General features: G+C 47.5%; 1 protein-coding gene across 1 annotated transcript in view; it reads right to left on the bottom strand.

Annotated features, from left to right (window-relative positions):
* Positions 1 to 5,867: 5,867 nt before the first annotated feature.
* The window catches only part of GGTA1 (glycoprotein alpha-galactosyltransferase 1 (inactive)), a 51,840-nt gene continuing 35,060 nt past the window's right edge, over positions 5,868 to 22,647 (bottom strand). The window contains exons 4-8 of the mRNA XM_037142166.2: positions 20,601 to 20,636; positions 18,805 to 18,870; positions 18,192 to 18,278; positions 12,822 to 12,959; positions 5,868 to 8,202 (exon numbers count right to left, since the gene is read on the bottom strand). Coding sequence (XP_036998061.1) covers positions 7,509 to 8,202; positions 12,822 to 12,959; positions 18,192 to 18,278; positions 18,805 to 18,870; positions 20,601 to 20,636 — 1,021 coding nt within the window. The 3' untranslated portion in view covers positions 5,868 to 7,508. The remainder of the gene's footprint in view (positions 8,203 to 12,821; positions 12,960 to 18,191; positions 18,279 to 18,804; positions 18,871 to 20,600; positions 20,637 to 22,647) is intronic.

Below are 22,647 nucleotides of genomic sequence, written 5' to 3'. Positions count from 1 at the left end.
AGGTAAATTGTCCTGCCACTGGATCTCTTCTGACCAATTACATCTCACATAGTGCAGAGGGTCTGAAGTGGACTGTGATGATGGATGAGGACTGGGGCTAACCTTGACAGAGAACTTACAGCAGAGGCCCAGCTGAATTCCAGAGCGAGGAAATGCCCCTTGAGCAGATAGATAGCCATCATTTTCTTTTTTTAAACAGGAGTTCTTAATTTTTTCCCTCTTATCCTTCCTTGTCTCTCGTTGTTGACTTTATAGTGTTTGGGTGTGAGCTGAATTTTATTATTAATTTTATAGATTGCAGAATAGTCAGATGGGCTTTCTAAGGGGCCAAAAGAGAACCTGGAGATAGCAGACTGTGAGAAGCCTCTGGCATTATCAGTGAACTCTAGGATCTGCTATTAGAAGATGGAGATGTGCTACAGTAGTGCCTAATGTTTTGGGATTATGACAGCAGGCCATATTTTACATATGTGGGAGGAAATGACTGCTAGCCAGACAGCTCTAAGTGGAAAGTGGTAGACATTTTCAGAGCCATCTGCCCAGCTCACAGCAATAGGCCCTTGTCTAAGAAACTGCCGCCTAGAATAATCCACCCTCCAGTGAACCTACCTGATGGCACAGCTGCTGGGAGCACGAGTGAATGCTGTTCCATTTGGTTTCCTTCTCCAGGAATTTAGGGTCCTGAAGGAAGAAACCCTGACACTGGAGGTAGTTGGAAATGGGTCATTTTGGCAGACCTCCAGGGGAATTTCCTAATTTTCCACTACTGAAGCCCTTGAACTTCCCTGGCACTTGCTCATGGGCTGGTTGTAGGGATGTGCACAACTAAAATTTTACACAACTAACTCCTAAAAAAGAAAGATGAAAAGGAAAAAAAGATCTGATTTGTAGTGTTTGCAGACTCCCATGGCGTAAATACTCCCACAGTGGCCGATACCAGGCTGCCAGTGAAGTCACTGAACGGAGAGCTGGGCAGCATTGCGTACAACAGGCCCTCACAGGTTGTCAGTTCTGCCTTTGAAGTTAGCGGAACTCTCTGGTAGCCTCCCAATAGCCTCTTTTGGGTTTAGACTGCTCAAGGGGACTGTTCCTTGCAACCAAAATATCTTTAAACTTCTAGCTACCATAACCCCCTTTTATTCTGAAAAGTTAGAGACAATTCACTCAAAGCGTATTCTAACTTCGGCTGATTCTCCACAACCCCATACTTTAAATATTTGTAGCTATTTTCATTTACATGTAAAATTCATATTCGTTTGATCACATGGGTAGTCTTCACCAGGTCCAGATTTTGTTTTTAATCATTGTGGTTGCTTAGAATAACTTATTTTCAGAAATTCCTGCTCTCCAGTGTCCAGCACAGAGAACTGCTCTATCTGTTTTTCTTAGCTGTGAATGTTATAGGAAGACTAAGGAGTCAGTCCCAAGCTTTTGACGTTCATCAGGGACTATTTCTAGGGTAGACACTAGTGGGTATTGTGCATATTGGCTCTTCCATGTATTTTTAATGAAGCTCAAGGACATTTTTACACCAGGATTTCTCAAGCTCACCACATTTTGAGCCAGACAGTGCTTTGTTGTGGGGGCTTTCCTGTGCATTTGGGGATGTTTAGTGGCATTCCTGGTCTTTACCAGTAGATGTGAGTACCAGCCTTGCCCAAGTTGTAACAACCAGCAATATCTTCAGACATTGCCAAATATCCCTGGGGTCAGGGCAGGGGCTGGGGAAGGGAGGTGAAAAATCATGCTGGTGGAGAACCACTGCTCTACACTGATGTAGCAGCTTTGTCTCAGGTATCACTGACCCTAAGCAGCACCGAACCTTCCACAACACTGGTTATGTACCAGGTTAGAGCCTGAGGCTTAGGCTGCACCTCCCAAGTGCCTGTACTGTGTACTATAGGAGGAGAAGTTCCAGGGGCCAGACATAAAAGTATCCAAGTCCATAATCAGATTTTTTCAACGTTTAGTTAAAAAGGCACTTCTAAGCCCTGGCTGGTGTAGCTCAGTGGATTGAGCACGGGCCTGCGAACCAGACAGTTGCGGTTCGATTCCCAGTCAGGGCACATGCCTGGGTTGCAGGCCAGTTCCCTGCAGGCCAATTCCCAGCAGGGGACACACGAAAGGCAACCGTACATTGATGTTTCTCTCCCTCTCTCCTTCCCTTTCCCTCTAAAGATAAATAAATAAAATCTTAAAAAAAAAAAAGTCTTAAGTACACATGATTTCGCACAAGTTTTAAAAAAAAAAAAGGCACTTCTTTTGAGCCTTGATGGGAGTGGATGTGATGATTCATTCATTCATTCATCTTTGTAGATATCTGTTATGCAGTGCTTCTGACCTAGGTAATAGGTGCTGGAGCTGATGTAAAAGCAGACTATGGCCCTTCCTACAAGAAACTAATTATTCTAGATGGGATCAACGGGGATATTGTCAGTCGTAAGAGAAAGCCCAATTCCGACAGACTTAAACAATAATGGAACTTTAGTGGCCCACACATTTGAAAAGCCCACAGGCAGTGCAGGCTTGAGGTAAGGCTGGAGCCAACGGCTCAAGGGTTGTCATCGGAACTGGGTTTCCTTCAGTTTCCCTGCTCTTCCGATTCTATTGTCAGCTTCATCCTAGTGCTGACCCCTCTGTGGTCACCAGAGGTGTCAGCAGATCCCGTTGTGTTTCCTCGTTTCCTGAGGGTCTGAGATTCACGTTGTTTGGACTAGTTTAGGTCCCCTGTCCACCCCCGAATCAGCACCAAAGGAATGAAAGGTGCTGATTAGCTTAGCCTGGACCACTTGCTCCAACCATAGACATCACACAGACTTCATAGAGGAGGCCAAGCATTGCTGGGAGTGGGGAGGAGAGCCACAAATGCTGGGAGAATGTGGAGTTCTCAACCAGCCAAAGGGCTCCCGTGGCCTTTGCTGCTTTTCACACAGGCTCTGCCAGGTGATTTGATCAGTCCCAAGGCTTCAGCACCATTTGTGTGGGTCTTTAAGTCTTACCACAGTCCTCTGCCCTTTACATGTGCCACCTCCCATCTCATCGCCGGCCTACTTCTCAGTGACCCCCCTTCTCTTTCCAAACTCAATTCAGAGTCAGTTCCTCCAAGACTATTTCCACATCACCAGGCAACCTTCCCTCCTCCACACTGCTTTGGCCCATAACTCCCCTGGGCCCTGTATCGCTCAGCTCTTGACTGCTTGTCCAGCTCAGCTATGTGATGGTTTTAGCTCCTGCAGAGTTTTTGGTCTACTCAGTCCTTTAATGGCTGATAAATGAATTGAGAGCTTTTTATGGTGATTTCTTGCATCCTCAAATTTATAAAACAAGATGGGGTGTGTGTGTGTGTGTGTGTGGTGGAGTGGGGAAAAGTGAGGGAAGCAGACTTGGGCTGTGAAAAGAGCAAAGGATTTCAAGTCAGAGAGTCCTGGGTTTGAATCCTAGCTTTGCATCCTTTTAGATCTGAGGTTTTGACCAATGGATCTATAGTTTAACCCTCCTTTCTCTCCTTAAAAGTATCCATTGTATGTAATACATTCATGGTTTCTATGGTATTTCACACTTGTATGATCATGTGTTATTCACATAAGGTACATTTTATAAATATTTGTAACTCTAAGTATTGCCAGAGATATGGTTCCCTCAATAAATCACAAAGACTTTGGCTGGGAGATCAAAGATGAGTCATTCCAAGAGGGAAGAGAATTCAGACTGTTGGGAACCGCCCTGCCTGGTTTCAGGAGCTGTAACCCAGCCAACAGGCAAAAAGGCCCCAAAGCTGGGGAACCTTGGGACCATAAGCCACTAAGGAGATAAAACTTACCCTCCCAGCAGGGGCGCAGCCTCTGCCCGCTTTACTTCACCCTGCTAGGCCCCTGGAGGATGGCTGGATAGTCAATGATGGGTAAGATTCCTTAAGGGAAGAACAACCTCAAGACAGGCGGTTTTGAAGGGGCCATAAGGGAAGGACTTAGGGGATTGTGGAGGAGGGACGGAAGACCCTCACCCCTCGGCTTCATCACAGCCTGAGTCCTCATTCTATCTGTAAAGTCTCCTAATCTCTTGGCTGCCTTACCTCCCCCACCTGATTCAAGCCTGAAACAATGTCCAAGGGAAGTGCTTCCCTGTGTCAGAGCAGGCCATTCTCAGTGGCGGGTGTGGGGTGGGGGCATCAGCCCTAAGAAAGAATGCATTAAGTCCTGTGAAACCTGCTTTGCTAAGAATGTCCTCAACTTAAATGTTAAGGTTCCAAGCACAAAAGTTTGTTTCCCAAGGTTTTACAGCTGATTGGCTTCATCAGACCCTGACTCAAAAGGACCCCGTGATCCCAGAAATATGATCTGTAAGCCACACCTCCCTTCTTTGATGTGCGTCCCTATGCCAGCTAAACTCAGTAAAAGCCCATTGAGAGGCCTGGCACCTTTCTCCTCCGAGCCTGGTCAGCCTTTCCTCCCCAAGATCATGTCTTGGTAGACTTACTCTCATCCCTGGCGGCCAGGGGAACTCTGTGGAATGGAGACCCCTACCCCAACATCAGACCCTTTTTGCCTTAAAGGAGCTTCTCCCCTTCCAGCAGCATGCGACCCCATTAGAGGTGGAGTGGGAAGAGTTGTCCCTTCCCACCTGCCCCTCACCCCTTACACCCTCTAAGGCAGTGCCCTGGCAGAACAGCTCAAATGCCCAGAGGGCTTCTAGCAGCCCTGCAAGCACTATGTGAAGAGTGAACCTGTATTGTTTTGTTCACATGATACATTCAACTAATTTAATGCATTTGGGGCAGGTTTAGCACCTAGAGAGTGGCAAACTGTAGAGGCAGGAAACCTATCTAGTTTTTTAAATATCCTTAGGGCAGAGATGGCCCTTTACAAGTTCTTTAAAGTTGTGTTTGTCTTGTGAAATGAGGTCCTCTGAGTATTTATGGTATCGACACATTTATCCTTGTCCCAGTCCGATTTCAGCTTCAGCTCAGCACTTCCCAGCTGGGTGGCTTAACCTTTCTGAACCTTAGCTGTTCATCTGTGAAAGGGGAATAATCCTCTACTATGAAGACATTATGCCCTGTTGTGTATCCGGTGCACCATACTCCATGAGATGGTCACCTCTAATCTGTTTATTACAAACACCTGTGCCTAGACTGCTGGCAATCCAGCCTTTCCCCAGGCTTCCTTGGCCAGATATATTCCCCAAAGGTCAGAACTAACAAGCCCAGATATAGTTAAGGCCTTGTTTCTCCCTTTGCCCTGGTGCCCAACCCAGGCTTCAGGAACAAGCTATTTTCTACTGGATCTCCCACTGGCAGGTCATTAACTACTTTAGCGTATCACTTTGGAAAGCTTTGAAGGAGCATTTGTTTTAAAAGTTTGCAAACCTCAACTATGTTCCATCTTTGTAATAGCAAGTGCATTTTTAGAAGGACATGAGGGCTTTTGGTAGTCTAAGAATTTAAAATTATAGAATTGACAATATTCTAAACATCTCTGAGAGAAAATGCACAATCTATGACCAGACCAGACCAGAATATACTGAGAAAATAATTTATTCATTTGTAAGCCAGGAATTTTATTTTCTTTTAATGTTTAAGAATAACTATTCATGAGGTTCTTTGTATAGTAAGGGAGGGGACAGGAGGGAGAGAGGGAGAGAAACAAGGATGTAAGAAACATCCATTGGTTGCCTTTCATATGCACCCAGACTGGGGACAAACCTGCAACCCAGGCGTGCGCCCTGACCCAGAACCCAACCAGTGACCTTTTGGTTTGAAGGGTGATGCCCAACCCACTGAGCCACACGGGCCAGAGCTATTCATGAGATCCTGAGTTTGTTCATTTGGGATTTCAATTTAAGTGAAAAAAGAAAAAAACCAAGATTCCTTCAAACGTAAACATCATCTATTTAATCATTCAGGATAGATCATTTCTTTGGTTCAGGATTTAAACCATTAATTTTTCCTACTCCAGAATGTATTCCAGAAAACTTGAGCTAAAGAGAAACAGGTCCTAAGTGACGTGTGATTTCCTTTCCCTTTAACAAAGTCCACTTCTGGATTTTTGGTTGGTTTTGTTTTGTTTTGTTTTGTTGAGTGTGATATTTTTTTGGCAAGAAGCGAAGAGTAAGAGGCACAGTGCAATGGCAGACAAAATAGGTTTTCTTTGCTCAGAGAAGCCTTTGTGCTGCGCATCAAGCCAATGCAATGGTTCTTTAAATAAACTGCTTAAAAATGGAAACAAATGACTTAAACTGGAACACAAGAAAATTATAAATATGTAAATATTGCTTCCTAACTTCCTTTACATTGAATTGCATTACTTTAAATAATATGTAGGATTTCATAACTTCTCTTAGAGAAGGGAATTGAATGGTAAGCTGTTCAGTCATGAGGAATAGGTCTCTTGTTACCATCCCCTCTGCTTTTGATATAAAATCAATTAACCATTTAATTAAATGTGTCTAGTTGTTGTTACACCTCAGTGGCGCAGGGGAAAATGAGGTTACTTGATGGGAGGGCTTCTCTTCCAATCCACTCCTGATGTTAGGCCTCCAAGTAGGGCATGACTGGCTGAGGGACCCTGAAGGTTAGGGCAAGTGGCAGCAGGACTTGCGGAGACTGCTTGTCATGAAGCCCAAGTCTGGGAAAATGTAACTCCTTGCAAGCCTCTTCAGTCCACTGTGGGTCTGTCTTCTCTGACACCAGCTTGTCTTCTGGCCAAGAATCTGAAGGTTCAAGTTGCAGAATCTGGCATACCGAATATGACCTGTGCAAAACGAGAAGCCTCTTCTATGCAAGTCCCCTCTGCTGTAGTTGTCATGGGACAGAGGAGGCTGTAGACCACCCACACTGTCCCTCCCGTCCAGTGCCATGCTGTATTTAAGTGCCAACCCAGGTCCTATGCTCCTCTGAGGCGGCATTGCCCAACCGTAATCAGCCTCCCTCTCTTTCCACCCTGTCTTTGCTATTTCATAGCAAACTCACTTTGAGGCTGTTTTCACTTTCTTTGGATTCTCTGTGACTCCAAACATTCACCACCGTGATATCTATCCACTGGGAATCTCAACCACTCTTTTCCACAGAAGCCAAATATCCTGAGAAAAGGAAAGCACTACAAATGGCCTGAAGCCACCTGCTATGAAACCATGTGAGGATCGCCAAGTAGATGGTGTCTGCCCGTCGAACTCTCCTGCTGCAAAGGAACCTGTGTTGCTCTAGGTTCAGCACCCTTTTCTACCGCACGTTATTTGGTACGTGTAGAATGTTTCTGGCTTTTTCTTTGCCTATGACAATTTTTTTATTCAACTGGTAGTATTTCTCCCAAACCCAGAATAGGTAAGAAATCATTCAGAATTTACACCTGATTCTCCCATAATACAAAGCTCAAAGTTACAAGGAGGAATAGTATGTACTTGCTGGGTTGGTGTTTTTGTTAGTATTTTTTAAAGTTAAAATTGCGTTACTTTTCTGAGGAAGTAGCCAGAATACTCTCCCCAATTCAGGAATCTACTGGCACAATAGAAAGTCAGATATTATTTCTAACCAAATTATACTCTTTTGTCTGCCAAGAGATCTTGACGGTCTTAATATCTGCAGGCAGGCCTATATGATAATCCCAGCAATACTCCGGGGATAAGATTTTAGTTGGTTTGTTACGAAGGAAATACTTGTTGAGGTGGCTTTCATCATGCCACTTGGCTTCTATGTCGTTTTTCTTGTCCTGGAGGATTCCCTTGAAGCACTCCTGAGTGATGTTCAGGACCTGAATGGGCGTTCCTCCAAAAATGGCTGCGTGGTAATAAAAATCCCCTTGGCCATACGGAATGAATGCTGAGGACTCCATCCGCCTCTCATAAGTAAACTCATCAGGATCCGCCTTATAAAACCAGGCCTGTAGCTGAGCCACTGACTGGCCAAGGGTCTCCACCCCAAAGGTGTCTTGGAAGACCTGGTCCACGTCCATACAAAAGAGGAAGTCGACCTCGTGCTGGATGTGGGCCACAATGTGCTCCGCGATGGTCTTCATGCGCATCATGCTGATGTCCTGCCACCTCTTCTCAGGCCTGACCTCAAACACTTTGAAGGAACGCAGAGGACCCAGCTCTATCAAAGGCAGCCTGGAGACATCATCCATCATGATGTAAAATATGACTCTGTGGCCAATCATGAAGTGCCTATTAGCAGATGTTAAGAACTCCTCCAAGTAATGCTCAATGTATCTGAAACAGAGAACAAGATAAAATGTAATCTCTGGGACTCAACAGGAGACTGTGTGCTGCTATTCTCATCATTCTGTTTGTCTTTTGAGGTTTAGGAGTCCTTCCTCATTCCAGATGCAGTACTCCTGACTGCTGTCTGCTGTTCAGTCCACTGCCTTGGGGCGGTGCAGCGACTCATCCGACTGCCAATTTTGGAAAGGCAAGTGTCCGTGAACAGCCCTGACCCCTCCCCTCCTCCTGCTCTTAGACTGACTGGAGATAGTATGGGTACTGTGGGCCTAACAGTACGTATAGTAGTACAGGCCCTACTCCCATGCCTGGAGCCCTGAAATTTCTAGTGCTATAGTTGCCTGGGTCCCTGAGTCTTTCTAATTCTGTGGTTCAATGTTAGGAGGCCTTGGGCCTGTAGATACAAGCCACACTCTCCAATACCAGCTTCAACTGTAATGAAGACTATGTTTACTATCATCTGCCTTAATTAGCCTTTGGGCAGGCAAAGGGGGTGAAGTTTTTTTTTCTTCTCCCCAGCTCCATTGGTATATAACTGACATATAACATTGTGTAAGTTTAAGGTGTACAAGTGTTGATTTGATACACTCACATTTTACAAAATGATTCCACCGTAGTGTTAGCTAACACCTCCACGTGTCACACAATTACAATTTCTTTTTGTGGTGAGAATATTTAAGCTCTACTTTCTTAGCAACTTTCAAGTATATACAGTACAGTATTGTTAACTATAGTCACCATGCTGTACATTAGATCCCAGAACTCAGGCATCTTACAACGGGAGGTTTATACCCTTTGACTAACATCAGGGGGCAGTAGGTCTTGAGCCTCCTTCAAAAACCCCAGCCTACACCCCAATGTTGCTACTGCCCTACCAGATGCAATCATGATGTGACTCTCAGGTCCTCTGGGAAGCATTAAGCCTAACCATCGCCACTCTGGGACCCAGAGAATGGGTTAAAGGACATGGATATCCTTCTATACTGCAGATTCGCCTGTGAGCCTCCCACTGGTCACCCAAAATCCCAATCCATTTTCCAGACACCACCATTTTAAGATTTATTTAAATACCAAAGCAAATAACCTTGGATTTAGCCTTAACTACCTTTTCTTAATTTTTTTACAACATTTTTAGGTTCACAGAAAAACTGAGCCAAAAGCACAAAATTCCTATATACTCCCCTGGCCGCCCCTCCCTCCCACATCTTCCTCCACTTCCAACATCCGCACCAGGATGGACACGTGTTGCAGTCACCGCTCCGAGCCCATATTACATGAAGGTTCACTCTTGGGTTGTACATTCGTGGGTTTGCACAGATGTATAACAATGTATCTATCATTATGAATGGCATTATACAGAATATTTTTATTGCCCCCCAAATCCTGTGTCCCACCAATTCATTCCTTCCCCCACCCCAGCTTCTGGCCACTACTGATCTTTTTACCGACACCATAGTTTTGCCTTTTCCAGAATGTCACAGTATGGAATCATACAGTAAGTAGCCTTTTCAGATTGGTTTCTTTCGCTTAGTACATGCATGCCTCCTCCAAGTCTTTTCATAGCTTAGCTCTTTCCCTTTTGGAATATTGATACTACTGATAATATATCCCTGTCTGAATGAACCAGTTTATTTATCCATTCACCTACTGAAGGGCATCTTGGCTGCTTCCAACTTCTGGCAATTACGAATAAAGCTGATATAAATATCTGTGTGCAGGGTATTATGTGGACATGGTTTTTAACTCCTTTGGGTAAATAGCAAGGAACACAATCGCTGGAATGCATGCAAAGAGTATGTGTAGTTTTATAAGAAACTGCCAAACTGACTTCCAAAGTCTCTGTGCCATTGTGCAGTCCCACAAGCAATGAATGAGAAATCTGGCTACTCCCCAGCATTTAGTGTTGTCAGTGTTTTGGGATTTGGGCCATAGTAATAGGGTGTTCCATGGTTTTTTAGCTATTAGTCTCCTCATTCAAAAAATATCATGTTGATGCCTTCTGTAACCCAGCTACACTCTCTCTTGTGAAGCCATGAAGATCAGTGAGCAGAGGAAGGAGCAGGAAGATGGCTAACCCAGCTCATGCACACCCTGGACTCACGCTCAGTGAATGTGGACTGAACTTAATGGGCTCGCACAGCACCAGCCAATCACGATGTCTTGTGAGTAGTAGTAACTGGCACTTTTCAGTGCGGTTGCTGCTTGGATTCCCTTTCTTTGCTGCCTAATTAAAGGGGTTTTTAATGGTGGCTCCTGGAAACCTAAGGGTCACAGTATTGAGTCTTTAAATGGAGAGCAGAGCATATAGCTGAGCACTATAAAGTAGGGCTTTGATATGGCTCTGTGGCTGATGGCTGGGAAATTCTTTGGTGCTCTGCACCTTTAAGAAGAATCTAAAGTGCTTTGAGGCCAGGAGACAATACTAAGGGGAGGAAGTGAACTACTGCGTGGTTTAATGTAGTTTAGAGATTAAAGCACTGAGGTTGCATTGCTATTTGACAGTAAACCAAATGCCCCACCTCCTAAAAGTCCAAATCCACTGTCCTGAGGATTTATTGCTGCTGATTACAGTCCTCCCCTGCTTCAGATGCAAAGGGCTTTCACCAGGATACGCCATTTATCCTTTAATCCTGCAGAGTTGCAACCGTGAACCAAAAAGGGGTTCTGTGGAACGTAGGCAAGGTGATCTGATATAAATTCCTAACCGGATAGGTCATGGTGGGCAGTCATGCCCCAGACACACAACTTCCTTAGTGAAAGGTTTATTTTCCACTTCAGCTGGTCCTGCCCATTGTTTCTATGCACATAGGTTAACACGCCTTTGAAATATGAGAACTACTCTCAAGGGAGCACACAGTCCTAATTATCCTGTTCCTTGCCTTCTTCCACCATCTTGTACCATATATTGCTGTGTATATGGGCCTTTTTTGCCCAAATTTTTGAGGGGAAAAATAAGGATGTGCATTATACATGGGTAGTACGAATTCCGTATGTATATAAATGGTTTTAATTCTTTTATTTATGCTTATGTGTTAAAAGTGTAACTCTAGAAAACACTAACAATATCCATATGCAAAATAATACCCTGGAATATGAGCATTGGTTTGGGTTTCTAAAAATAAATAAATAAACAATCGAATGAAAAAATTAAAACGAAAGATTTTTTTCCTGAAAGTTTGGGCCCAACACTTGGATGCACATTACACACAGGAGAACCCTATGCACAGCAAAATACAGGTAATTCTTCTTATGTGCCCTCATTAATTTCAAACGCAAAAAAGAAAGTGCAAAATTGTCATTCTCCAGAGCATTTGAGGTCTTACTTCTGGGCAACTGTCATCAGTTTGGGTCAAATAAATTCCTATAAAAATTCTTTGTAGGTTTGGATGTTTCTTTTGCTGACATAACTGCTGGCTGAGGTCACTGCAGGACAGTGGGCAACATTCAGTTCTTCGGAAACATCAGGATCAAATCAGTTTGCATCGTGGCCAGCTTGTCCCCTCTCTTGCCAAAGGATTAGGGGAGCTGAGTGAGCACTGGCTCCCAACTCATAACAACAGAGATTCTTCCCATAAAAGTGTCAAAACTCCAGGGTTACCCTTTCCTGTTAGAGTTGCTTACACAGGTCCCTGGGATCGGCACAGTTGACGACATTAAGACTTAATCGGTACGGTGCCAGCAATGGCTTCTGAGCCCTGGGTTGGAGGAGGACTTTGGGGAACTGTCTGATCCACACAGTGCTCTCCTTTGGGCCCTATGACGGTAAAGCTCAGGCTCAGATTGACCTTGGCCTGCAACCCCTCTGTCCAAGGCTAAGGGGTCAGCTTCCCACAGGGCTTTCAGAAAAGGTACAGGGATGGAAAGGCCAGGATGGAGGCAGGGAAGGAATAGGAAAATTAAACTTTTGCTTTGGAAAAAAAAATTCTCCAAAAGAGCAAAATGAGTTATATTTTAAAACCAAAATTACAAGCTACCAATTTCAAATAAGACCATTGTAGCTTGGGGAGAAACATTCTAAACAGGGAAATGGACACTGAAAGAGGAACCCATCCAACTTCCGGAAGAGGAAGTCCTGGCCAGCCAAACCCCGGGGCCCGAGTCCTCCAGGACCCGGGAGGGCCCCAGGGAGGAGCAGCCAGCCATGTGCTGACGTGGAAACCGCCGCACTTGGGTCCGTCTGGACCAAGCACTTGCTCCAAGTCCTGCTGTCTTTGGTCCTGGGTCTCGGGAGTGTGGGAGGAAGGATGCTGCACACGTGGGCTGTCTAACTGCTGGCATTCTGGGAAATTTCCAGAGAAAGCCACAGGGGCGGGTGGTGCTGCTTGTGGGTGAGCTGTAGTCTCCAGGTTCCGTGGGTGTAGCAGAGACATTTTTACCTGTACCCTGAGTCCCTCCCCTGGAGGTGGGAAGGAGTCGACTCACTGACTCTTGTTTCGTCCTCGTGTTTCGGGGGCCTTAGCAGCAATGACACTGAAATGGTCCCACTGTGACACTCTCCTAACTGATGGTTCAGATGAGTCAGGAACAGCCTCCATTAGCCCAGGGGGACCCTCACAAACACTTGACAGTTGGAACAAGAAGTCAAGCTCAATTTTAACAGTGACACCTACCTTCCGATAGCAAACACTGTCAAACCCACGGTAATTTTCTGTTTGCCATAGTAATTTTCTAAGATGGCTCTGTCGTAAGTGCCTTCCCACACAATTGGCGCCTTCCATCCAGTCACTGTCAGCACCTCTGGCCGCTTCCTGGTGACAAAACACAGAGCCCTGTAAGTGGGGACAGCTTTGCTAAGGTGGGGCAGAGCCTGGGGAAAGCTGGGATTTGTGGTCACTGTCCCTGAATGCCAACTGTAGCTTGACTGCATATGGGGCTGGGTCCCCATCTGAGGGGCTGCATGTTCCGGCAGTGGGACAGGTGGCCCCGGTGCCTCGGAGGGCTGTCTTGGGGGCCCTTATGACGATCTTACCTGCGTATCTCATGCCCTCTTTCCTTTTTCCTACTTTTCTTGTTCTCTTTCACCTCTCTTTCCTAGTTCCCTGGCATTTCCTAAACTGCCAGTGGCATTTATCCCTGAGTGTTATTTATCCCTGTGGGTACCATCCGAGCCTGAGAAGGTCCTGATCCTTGGCAGGGGGATGAGAGAGTGATACTGAGCGGAAAGAGAGAAAACTGTTACAATGTGCCTTTTACCAGAGAAGGATGTATGAGTTAAGAACCTGGTTAGAGGCCAGAAATGGCCCCAGACTAGGAGACTCTGGTGTTATCATTTATTCTACACCCAAAGAGACAGGGTCCCCCAGAAAAGAAGGGACTCGGCAGAGGCCCCACAGCCAAGGCCAGACACCTGGCACAGACCCCTCCGCAGCCTATGGGGCCACGTCGCTAGGGACCCGAAGGGAAGCGGAAAAGCGTGTTTTCTGCACTCAGAACACTTGAAAGGAACTTGGCAAAGCCAACACAAACACAGGAAGCAACATCAGAGCTCCAACAAACTGTAAAGGATAATGCAGAGAAGCCGAGCAGCAGCTGGGGCCCAGCACGAGGGTGTGACTCAGCCCAGAAGGGGTGGTGGGGACTCGCTCTGACTCCCCTTGGCTCAGGAAGTGGCTGCATTTCCCCCACGGGGGAGCCGAGGCTGAGGCACAGTCATTTAGATTTAAACCCCAGCACGCAAAGGCCTGGCTACAGGTGGGCATTTGTTTGCACTTCATCCGCTGCAGGGAGAAGGCCAGTGTTGGGGGCAAGTCCTGGTGATCCCCTTTGTCAGGTTGCGGCGGGCTGTGTGCCTGTGGCCCTGGGGAGGCTGCCGGGGAGATGTTAGCACCCAGAACCTAGCAATCAGGCCAATGAGAACTTCCCCTCCCATCACACATGGGTGGAGGGCAGGTTTCCACTCAGCAAAGCCGGCTCTTTCCTCAGTGAGGCTGGGCAAGGCTGGGTCGACCCCACCTTGCCCCAGCTGTAGCCCCAGAGAGACAAAGAGCCTCGAAGACTTGTCTTCATACCTCCTGTCCCTCTGTCGCCTAGCTCTGCACTCTCATTCTTGAGCCGACTCTGCCCTCCCACCCCAGCCAGGTGCCCTGCTTCCTTCCGCCCCCAGCACAGCCAGAGTTGCCTCCAGGGATGTGGGACACCCTCAGGCTGCTCTCCTGAACCTGTCTGGTCTGGAGTCTCCCAGTGAGACCCAGCTCTGCCCTCGCACCCAGGCGTGCTGGCCGCATGGAGGACAGCTCCTCCGGAGGTGCACCGACCTCCGCCAGGCAGCCTCGCACCACAGCCCGTTCTCTGTCGGTCCTTGCAACTGGCCTGCCACATCGAGGCTCAGAAAGGCTTGTTAACTTCACTTGCCCATCACGGCTGGCCACTGATGACAGTAACACACACACCGAGTACCTCCATCCTGGGGAACCAGGCACTCTGCTAAGGAAACTAGCACAGAGAGGTTAAATAATTTGCCTGCGGTCACATAGCCAGGAAGGGATAAAGTTGGGGCTTGAACCCAGATAAGCTAATTCTGTAGTCTGTGCACTAAGCCACCATCCTGTATCACTTCCTATGTGGACAGTTATGCGCTATGCTGATGTAGCCAGGGTTAAACCCTGGGTCTGTCATTTTGCCACCCAACTTAGCTACATTAGTAGTTTTATTACTGCAGGATGCTTGCGGGGGAAGGGCAGGGGGCAGAGGATGAGATCAGCTTCCTGGACGAACCTCTGTATCAAGACAACTTAGTCATGAAAACCCACAAACCTCCCCGCCAAAAAAGAAGGGACAGATGACAGGCCACATGTGTGTAAGAGCCTTTGCTGCTCTCAACTGCCAGAGATGTTCAAGATCGCTAAGGTGGGGCTCCAAAAGGAGGGAAAAGTGCTGCAGGAAAAGACTCGGAGCTGCCCCCCAAAACCTCCCTTCCAAGCAGGTCACCCACCATGTTATGCTGGCTTGTGTGGAACCAGAATGGGTCAAAGGCTTCCCACGAGATAAGAGAGGGTCCAGAACCCAGACCCACACCTGCTTGGGATATTGGTAGCTTTTTAAATTTATGTACTTATTTCTGGGAATGCCCTGGTATCTATCCAAGGGTTGGGTGGAGGGAGGGTTAACATTCTGTGAAGTTTACGTTATCCTGTTCCTTGCCTTTGTTGTATCCACAACAAAGATGTGGCATGCATACCACGCATTGTTTACTGAACTCCTAGGCAGCAGCTGCCAGGGAGGATCCGGCAAAGAGCCTCTGGTGAAAGGAACACGGGCGGTGGCTGTGAAACGCACAGAAGACGACGACAGTATGGGAAGAATTTTGGAGGAAGAATGAACAGAACACATTAGAGAATCAGACGGAGGAGCAGATGGCGGAGAAGACCGAATCGGAGCGGTGTCTCAGACTCTGGAGCCTGAGAGGGGAAGTCAGAAGAACCAGGGTGGGGTCGGATCATGCGAGACGTGCAGAGACATCAAGCAGGCAGCGAGAGCAGGCTCGGCTGCAGAGCTCCCCGTGGGAACCATCCGCACGCCGACGGCGCCTCACTCCCTGGAAGTGGTGAGAGGGCACTGGGAGGTGATGCACACCGATGAGGTATCAGGGCGCTGGACTCGACCCTCAGAAGCTCTGATGAGCAAAGGCTGGGGAGGTGGAGAAGCCCCTCGAGGAAACTAAGAAGGGAGAACCGAAAAGCAGGGGGAAAACTGCCAGGTTCTGATGTCACAGAATCTGAACGGACTCGATGTGGGAATGTGGACACAATATCCTGTATGTTTTAGGTAGTCTACAGAAAGGTACACATTTGTGGAAGTATATTTAATCGTTCACTCAGTTGGTGGTCTGATCACTCACTTCTGTGAGATGTGCACTCTGGGGGCCCCAAGAAGGCTTAATTTGGTGTCACTTCCAACCAATATTCAATTCTTTAAATTCAGTTCTTTAAATACCTGCTCACCGTTGCTTCAGAGAGAAGCCGAGCTATGCATGCGGAGAATGACAGCTGGTGGCTGTCATCTGTCCCTCCTCTTTACCCCCAGCAATTCAGCCCTAACCCCACCACCCAAGTCCCATTCGGGAAAGCACAAGTGTCACAGTAAAAGCGTGCCACCCTCCTTAGAAGGGAGCCTGGTGACCATCTCTGGCTCATCAAGCCTGCTCCTTGGGAGGTCTTAAGCCCCTCACCACCACCCCACCCCCCGCCACACACACACACATCTAAGGGGCTTATCAAAGCAAGCATACTCTAACATTTCCAGTAATGGTAACATCTCGCAGATGGCTACTCTTGTCCAACTGATCATATGACACATGGGAATCCCAAATTCCCATCTGCCCTCACTGGCAGGATCCTGTATCCCAAAACAATAAAAGAACTTGCCAGAACATACTCAGTTTTTCCAGAGTCCGAGGTCCCTCACATTGGAACGGCTTCTCTCCCACCCTCCTACCACCCCTACAGCTGTGTCTCCCACTTCTCTTCCTCCACCCACCCTCGACATGCTGACGTCAGGCAGGACTCAGGTCTGTCCCTCTGCCTGGGTGGCCTCATCCAGGCTCACAGATCCCACTGCCACTTGTACTCTGAGGGCTCCCCACCCTCCGTCTTCGTATCTGCTGCCGAGCTCAGGCACTGCTAACAGATGGGACTGTTCCCCGCCAAATGTGTATGTTAGAACCTAATCCCCATTGTGGGGGTATCTGGAGGTGAGGCTTTTGTGGTTACTAGGTCATGAGGATGAAACCTTCATGAATGGGATTAGTGGCCTTATAAAGGAGATCCCAGAGAGCTCCCTCCCCCCTTCTACCATGTGAGGACACAGTGAGAAGATGGCCAGGTATGAGCTAGGAAGTGGGTCTTCCCCAGACACCAAATCTGTTTGTGCCTTGATCTTGCACTTGCCAACCTCCAGAACTGTGACGGAGAAGCTTCTTGTTTATCAGCCAGCCAGTCTATGGTATTCTGTTAAGGCAGGCCAAAGAGGCCGAGACAGGCACCCTGTGAATCTCCGTCTAGATGCCCCCACGGACCTGAACTCACACACATCCCTCACTGGCTCATCACCTCCCCTCCAGGCCCTTTCCTGATGGGCGGCACCCCCCACTCCCACACAGCCTCTCGGGCTTCATGGTCGTCCTGGACAGCTCCTGCCTCCTCGCTCCCCAAGCCACATCCTTCTAAGTCAGGTTCATCATACCTTCTTTTACTGGTCTTGGCAAGTGCCACTCTAAGACCGTGAACTTCTTGACTATACCCACATTGGTGAGACTGGAAGACACACAGGTGACCTACAGATGACTGATTCTTCTGTTTACTGTGTCTAACTCAACGTCCAGTGCAGAACATGTGAGCACGCTTCACAGTGGGAAATACACTTGACGTCACACCCAAACACATGCTCATATACATACAGAAACAAAAATTCCACTGAACAGCACATCCTTCCCTCATGTGACACCCTCTGATTTTCTATTTAACTTCAGTTTTTTGTAAAAAAGCTGGTGTTAACCCTTTACACTAAACATATTGATGATAGTGACCAGTGGTTTGAAAGACACCAGCTGGCCTGTCACAGACGTTTGATAAACATCTGTTTATGGGTGCTGAACGGTGCACACATGGTCCCTCAGATTTGGCATCATCGTTGCCATTTTACAGATGAGTTAACTGAATCTTGGAGGGAATTTTCTTGTCCTGACTCTGGATCCTGTGGCTCGTCACAACACGCCTCGGCCAGTAAGGCCCCTCCTGGCCGCGTATTTTGTGACTCATCTGCTCCCATTGGCTGGTTGCTGTCAGTCACCATGTTACAGCTCCAGCATTTGAGTCAGAACATCTAGACTCTTAGTTTCTCATTGAATCTGTTGTTAAAGGTCCAGCAGAGGCCAGGACCCTGTCTCCCCACTCAGGGGTGTTCCCAGCGGCACAGTCGCTGACACGGCCCCCCGCCACCTCCGGCTAAACCGTGGATTTATTGAGGGCAACGCCCTTTCTTACTGTGGATTAAACCAGTCCGACAGCTGAAGCTCTTCTTCGTCTTCCTTCTCTTTGTTTTTGTCTTCTTCCTCTCGGTAATCGTGGGTCCTACATACAAAGGGAAAGCAAGCTGAGTAACGCAGGGAGGGCTGTCGACTGTGTGGGGACAGTCAGTGAAAACGCGTCTGGAGGCAGGAACACCTGCAGCAAGTGACTGGGTTCATGACACTGGCTGGTTGTTCACAAGGACGTGCTGAGGGTTAAAAGGCACAGCACCTATTCTTTTTGTCCTCCGTCCAAGTCAGCACAGTTAGCAGTTTAATGGCCCAGCAGCCCTCAGATTATTTGGGGAGGGGGGGGAACTTGATGAAGCAGTCCTCATAAGAACATTTTATCTTATGACAATCTTTCCTGCAGTCTGAACTTCAGCCCAAGCCCCACTCACCCCCAACTTAAATGGAAAAAACCAAACCAAAAAACCTTTAATGTTCTAGTTCCAACCACGAAGTAGATACCTTGTATGATTTCAATAGGCCAGAGAGATGAATGGCCGAGAAGGTCATGACCATGAACTGTCTCCCTGACTCCGCAAGCGTTCAGTGGGGGAAGCACAGACTTTCGTCTCACCCCGTACCTGTTGTTAAACCACCTCGGAAACCACCAGCCCTGCTGACTGCCGCTGTCACCAGGCTCTGGGCTTCTAAGAAACAAAAGAGATGAGAAACATTTTTAGAAAATGAGACTGTCCCAAACTGGGGGGTTTTCCAAACTCTTTTCATGACAGAAAATCATTAAAAATTTTACTTTAAACTGCCAGCTGGTAGAACAGACAGGAGTGAAGCTGCTCCGGCAGAAGGAGCGGAGCCGGGCCTGACGGTGCCGGATGGACCATGCCTCCCCGGGGGGCCCCGGCCGGCAGCTCAGCTCCTCATCCCGGGAGAAGGGCAGGAGAGGGGAGAAGAATGACAGACATCTTCCTCCTCTGAATCTTGATTTTTCTCCTCCAAAAAGTCACATAATAATACTCACACGGGTTGAGGCAAAAGTAGGTTTACAGTTGTTCGTATGGAATATAGTACAATCATTAATGAACAAACTGTTTTGTGTACTCACAATTGTAAACCTTTTGCCCAACCCTACATAATAAATAATAATAATAATAATAATAAACCTACTATGCAGGTATCTTTGAAAACTAAGGGAAATAGCATACATCAAAGAGCTTTATAAGTTGAAAATAACTAATGAGTTGTGATCTTAATAAAGCGACCAGCACACCCTTCCAAGAATGATGTCTTCTGCTGAACGAGGAGAATGCAGGCTGCCACAAAGTCAGCAGCTGCAGCCTCAGGAAATCTGAGGGTCCCTGAGCCAGAAACTCCAGAACCTGTTACCAGAAACCACCTTCCCTACCCACATGCGGAAATTTCCACACTTGTCATGAGAGTCTCCCCAAGGGAGGGGCCTTCTGGAGATGGGAAAATAGGGGACACCAATAGATAAGGCCTTCCGGTTGGACAAATTTGAGTGGTGAGCCATGAACAGGCATTAATAAATCTGTTTGAAAGCTCATCTCCTTTCAGAAAGTGTTCAAGATGGTTCATGATTAAGAAAGTATGGTTACAGTAAGCAGAGAAACAATACAAGAGTACAACGAACAAAAGGGAACAGAGAAACATTTACTTAGTCATTCAGGTAGGTATTTTCACATGACCTTGGTCATCCCAGCAACACGTGAGAATAAAGGTTTTGCCTTTATTTTCATTTGTAGCTAAAATATGACTGAATGGGCTTGGGAAAACTGCCAAAATCCCATGGCACTCTGCACACATAAAAGCTCAGATTTAGTGCCAGGGGATAAACTCTACCAGAAACGAAGGCCGAGGAAAGTGCAAGCGGTTAAAGCACAACACTTTGCTCTGAGGTTTCTGGCAACCAAGCCAAAGACAGAAAAACAAAGGCTTACATAGTTCTTACTGCCAGTAATAATAGTGACAATAGACCCACAAGTTCATCAGAGTCCCTAACTTTTTTTTCATGACCCTTTGTCTCCAAGAAATTTCTCGGAAGAATATACAGCATATGCTGGGCAGCATAAGGGACACTATCTACCCTGACACTTTTTACTGGGAAGGCAGGAATGCTCTCCAACTGACATCACTTAAGAGATAACTTCATGAGAAAAAGCAAGGGCGAAACACAGCCATGGTTCTCTAAGGGCTGCCTGGGAGGCCAGAGGCATGCGGCTGCCGGGACCCCCAGGAAGCCCCACCCTGCCCTCCGCCTCTGACCAGAGCCCCACCGCCAGCTGCTGCACAGGCTGCAGGAACACAGGCTGCAGGAACACAGGCTGCAGGAACACAGGCTGCAGGAGGTGCGGTAGTGGTCGTGGGAGCAGTTCCAGAGCCATCTAAAATTCAAAGCACTTACTTTGAGTGATATATCCACAAGAAAGAGCCTTCTGGGCTAAAAGCAAACAAGAAAGAAAAACATATCGAGTTACTTTTCATTCTGAGAAAAGCTATTTTTCAACCATTACGGCCTGAGTTGAGAGCCTTGTTTTAGCTACTCAGGTTTCCACCTTCCTTGAGATACAACCAAGGACCTTGGGAGACAGGGATGTTCTGCTGCAGCCACCGCAGTAACTCCCCACAGCAAGGAGGTCTGTGGAGACTCAAATCTGAATGAAAAGGCGCCAGCTCTTCACTGTGGCTTCAACAAGAAGAGGTTCACAGGTGGGTCCCCTCCCAGGACCTCCTCAGGATCACCATAGCTCAGCCATCCTTCACATGGGACCTACTGTCCCTCAGAAAACAGGACAAGGAATGACCGCAGAGCCTAAGGCCGCATCCAGGTCGGAGCTTTCGAGACGCCGTGTTCCTCATCCAGAAGCCTCCTCGCAGGGCTGCTGGAAGAGCTGGAGGCTGTGCACACAGGTCCTGGCACACATCGACACTCGTCACTGGTAGCTGCTGCCATCACAATTGCCATCGCCATCATCCTTTCACTTAAACTTTCCACCAGCTCTGAAATTCTAAGATCTTTTTTTCATCCGGCCTCAAACCAAATGCAGTCCTGGATGACATTCTTTCAGGATGCGCAGCTGAGACCAGTCGATGTATTTGGTGAGGTTATTTCAAAATTCTTTCTAGCCTAGCACTGATCACCTGTCTAAGGTTGGTGCTCTCAGCTCACCTTAAATAGCCAATTCACAAGGTGGCAAAGGACCTGCTGCCTTCCAAGCCCCTTGCGGGTATTCAAGCAGATTCCTCACAGTGAGTCACAGTGTGGCCACAGTCTGGGTGCACAGGGCCCTGGAGAGCAGCCAGCACCTGCTCTGGTCCCCGAGCAAAGACAGTGTGCCCAGGACTGTAAAGAGACCCTCTCTGTGGAAGGCCAATGCCAAAATGCACATTTGTGCCTTTGGCTCCATACTTTAGTTTTGTGAGCCACCCAAAATACGGAAGCACAATTCTGGCTGCAACTCAGAAGACCAAGGTTATCCAGGCAAGCAGTCGCAGCTTGAAGGTTATCCACACAAGCGTCCCAACTCAGGGCAGGTCCCACAAAGGGAACTTGTTCTTCTGCTGGATTCTTCCAACTGCTAGAGCTCTTCCTTCAAGCCGCCAAAATCCCCTGTCCTGGTCTGCTGTCTAGGGCAGAGGGTGTTGGTAATAGCCATGATGAAGATGATGGTGATAAACACGGCAGCTAGCACATCCCGAGTGCTTATTAAGTTCCAGACATTGCCCTAACTGCTTTATAAGCAATAACTAATTGAATCCTCCCAGCAATCCTGTGATGCAGGTACCAAATTATCCCCATGTTTAAAGATAGGGAAGAGGAGGAACAGAGTGGCCATGCAAGTTGCCCAAGGTCACGGAGGAAGTAAGCGGTGTCCAAGGACCAGCCCCGGCAGCCGGGCTCCAGACTCCAACCAGGGTATTTCCTCAGCTTTGAGTCCCTGAGGCAGGCTCGAGGTCCCTTCGCCCAACTCCGGTCCGGCTACACTCCACACCAAGTATCCCACCAGTCTTCTCAATTTGAAAGATCTGGTTAGCTGACCCCCTACCTTGGTCACACTGGTGAGCTGTTCCGAAGGAAACGGAGAGATACTCCAGAAGCAGTTAGATCTATGCAGTGCCCCGGGGTCGGGGTGGGGTGTGGTGTGGTGAACAGCTCCCAATTCTGGAGCAACTCTCTTTTTCCTGATGCACCTCAAGGTGCAGTTCCCTTTTTAGTAGCCAAGATGGTCCTGTTGGCTCATCAAGTCTTAGAATTTAAGAATTGGAAGACCCTCAAATGTTCATTCAGGCTGTCACTGTGAACTTGGTGGCTACTTAAACACTGCACCACGACAATGTTAATGGCGCCAAGACCGCCCTCCCCACCCAGAGGTATACAGTGGATTTTTTGGATGAACTACACCAGTGCTTTTTTAAGTCAAAGGCATGGCGCATTTTTGTAGCTGCTTGTG

The sequence above is a fragment of the Artibeus jamaicensis genome, unplaced genomic scaffold, assembly GCF_021234435.1.
Source record: "Artibeus jamaicensis isolate MK-2021 breed Jamaican fruit bat unplaced genomic scaffold, CSHL_Jam_final scaffold_1964, whole genome shotgun sequence".
NCBI classification, from domain to species: domain Eukaryota; kingdom Metazoa; phylum Chordata; class Mammalia; order Chiroptera; family Phyllostomidae; genus Artibeus; species Artibeus jamaicensis.
The sequence above is the reverse complement of the archived record's forward strand: the minus strand, read 5'-3'. Positions and strand labels throughout refer to the sequence as shown.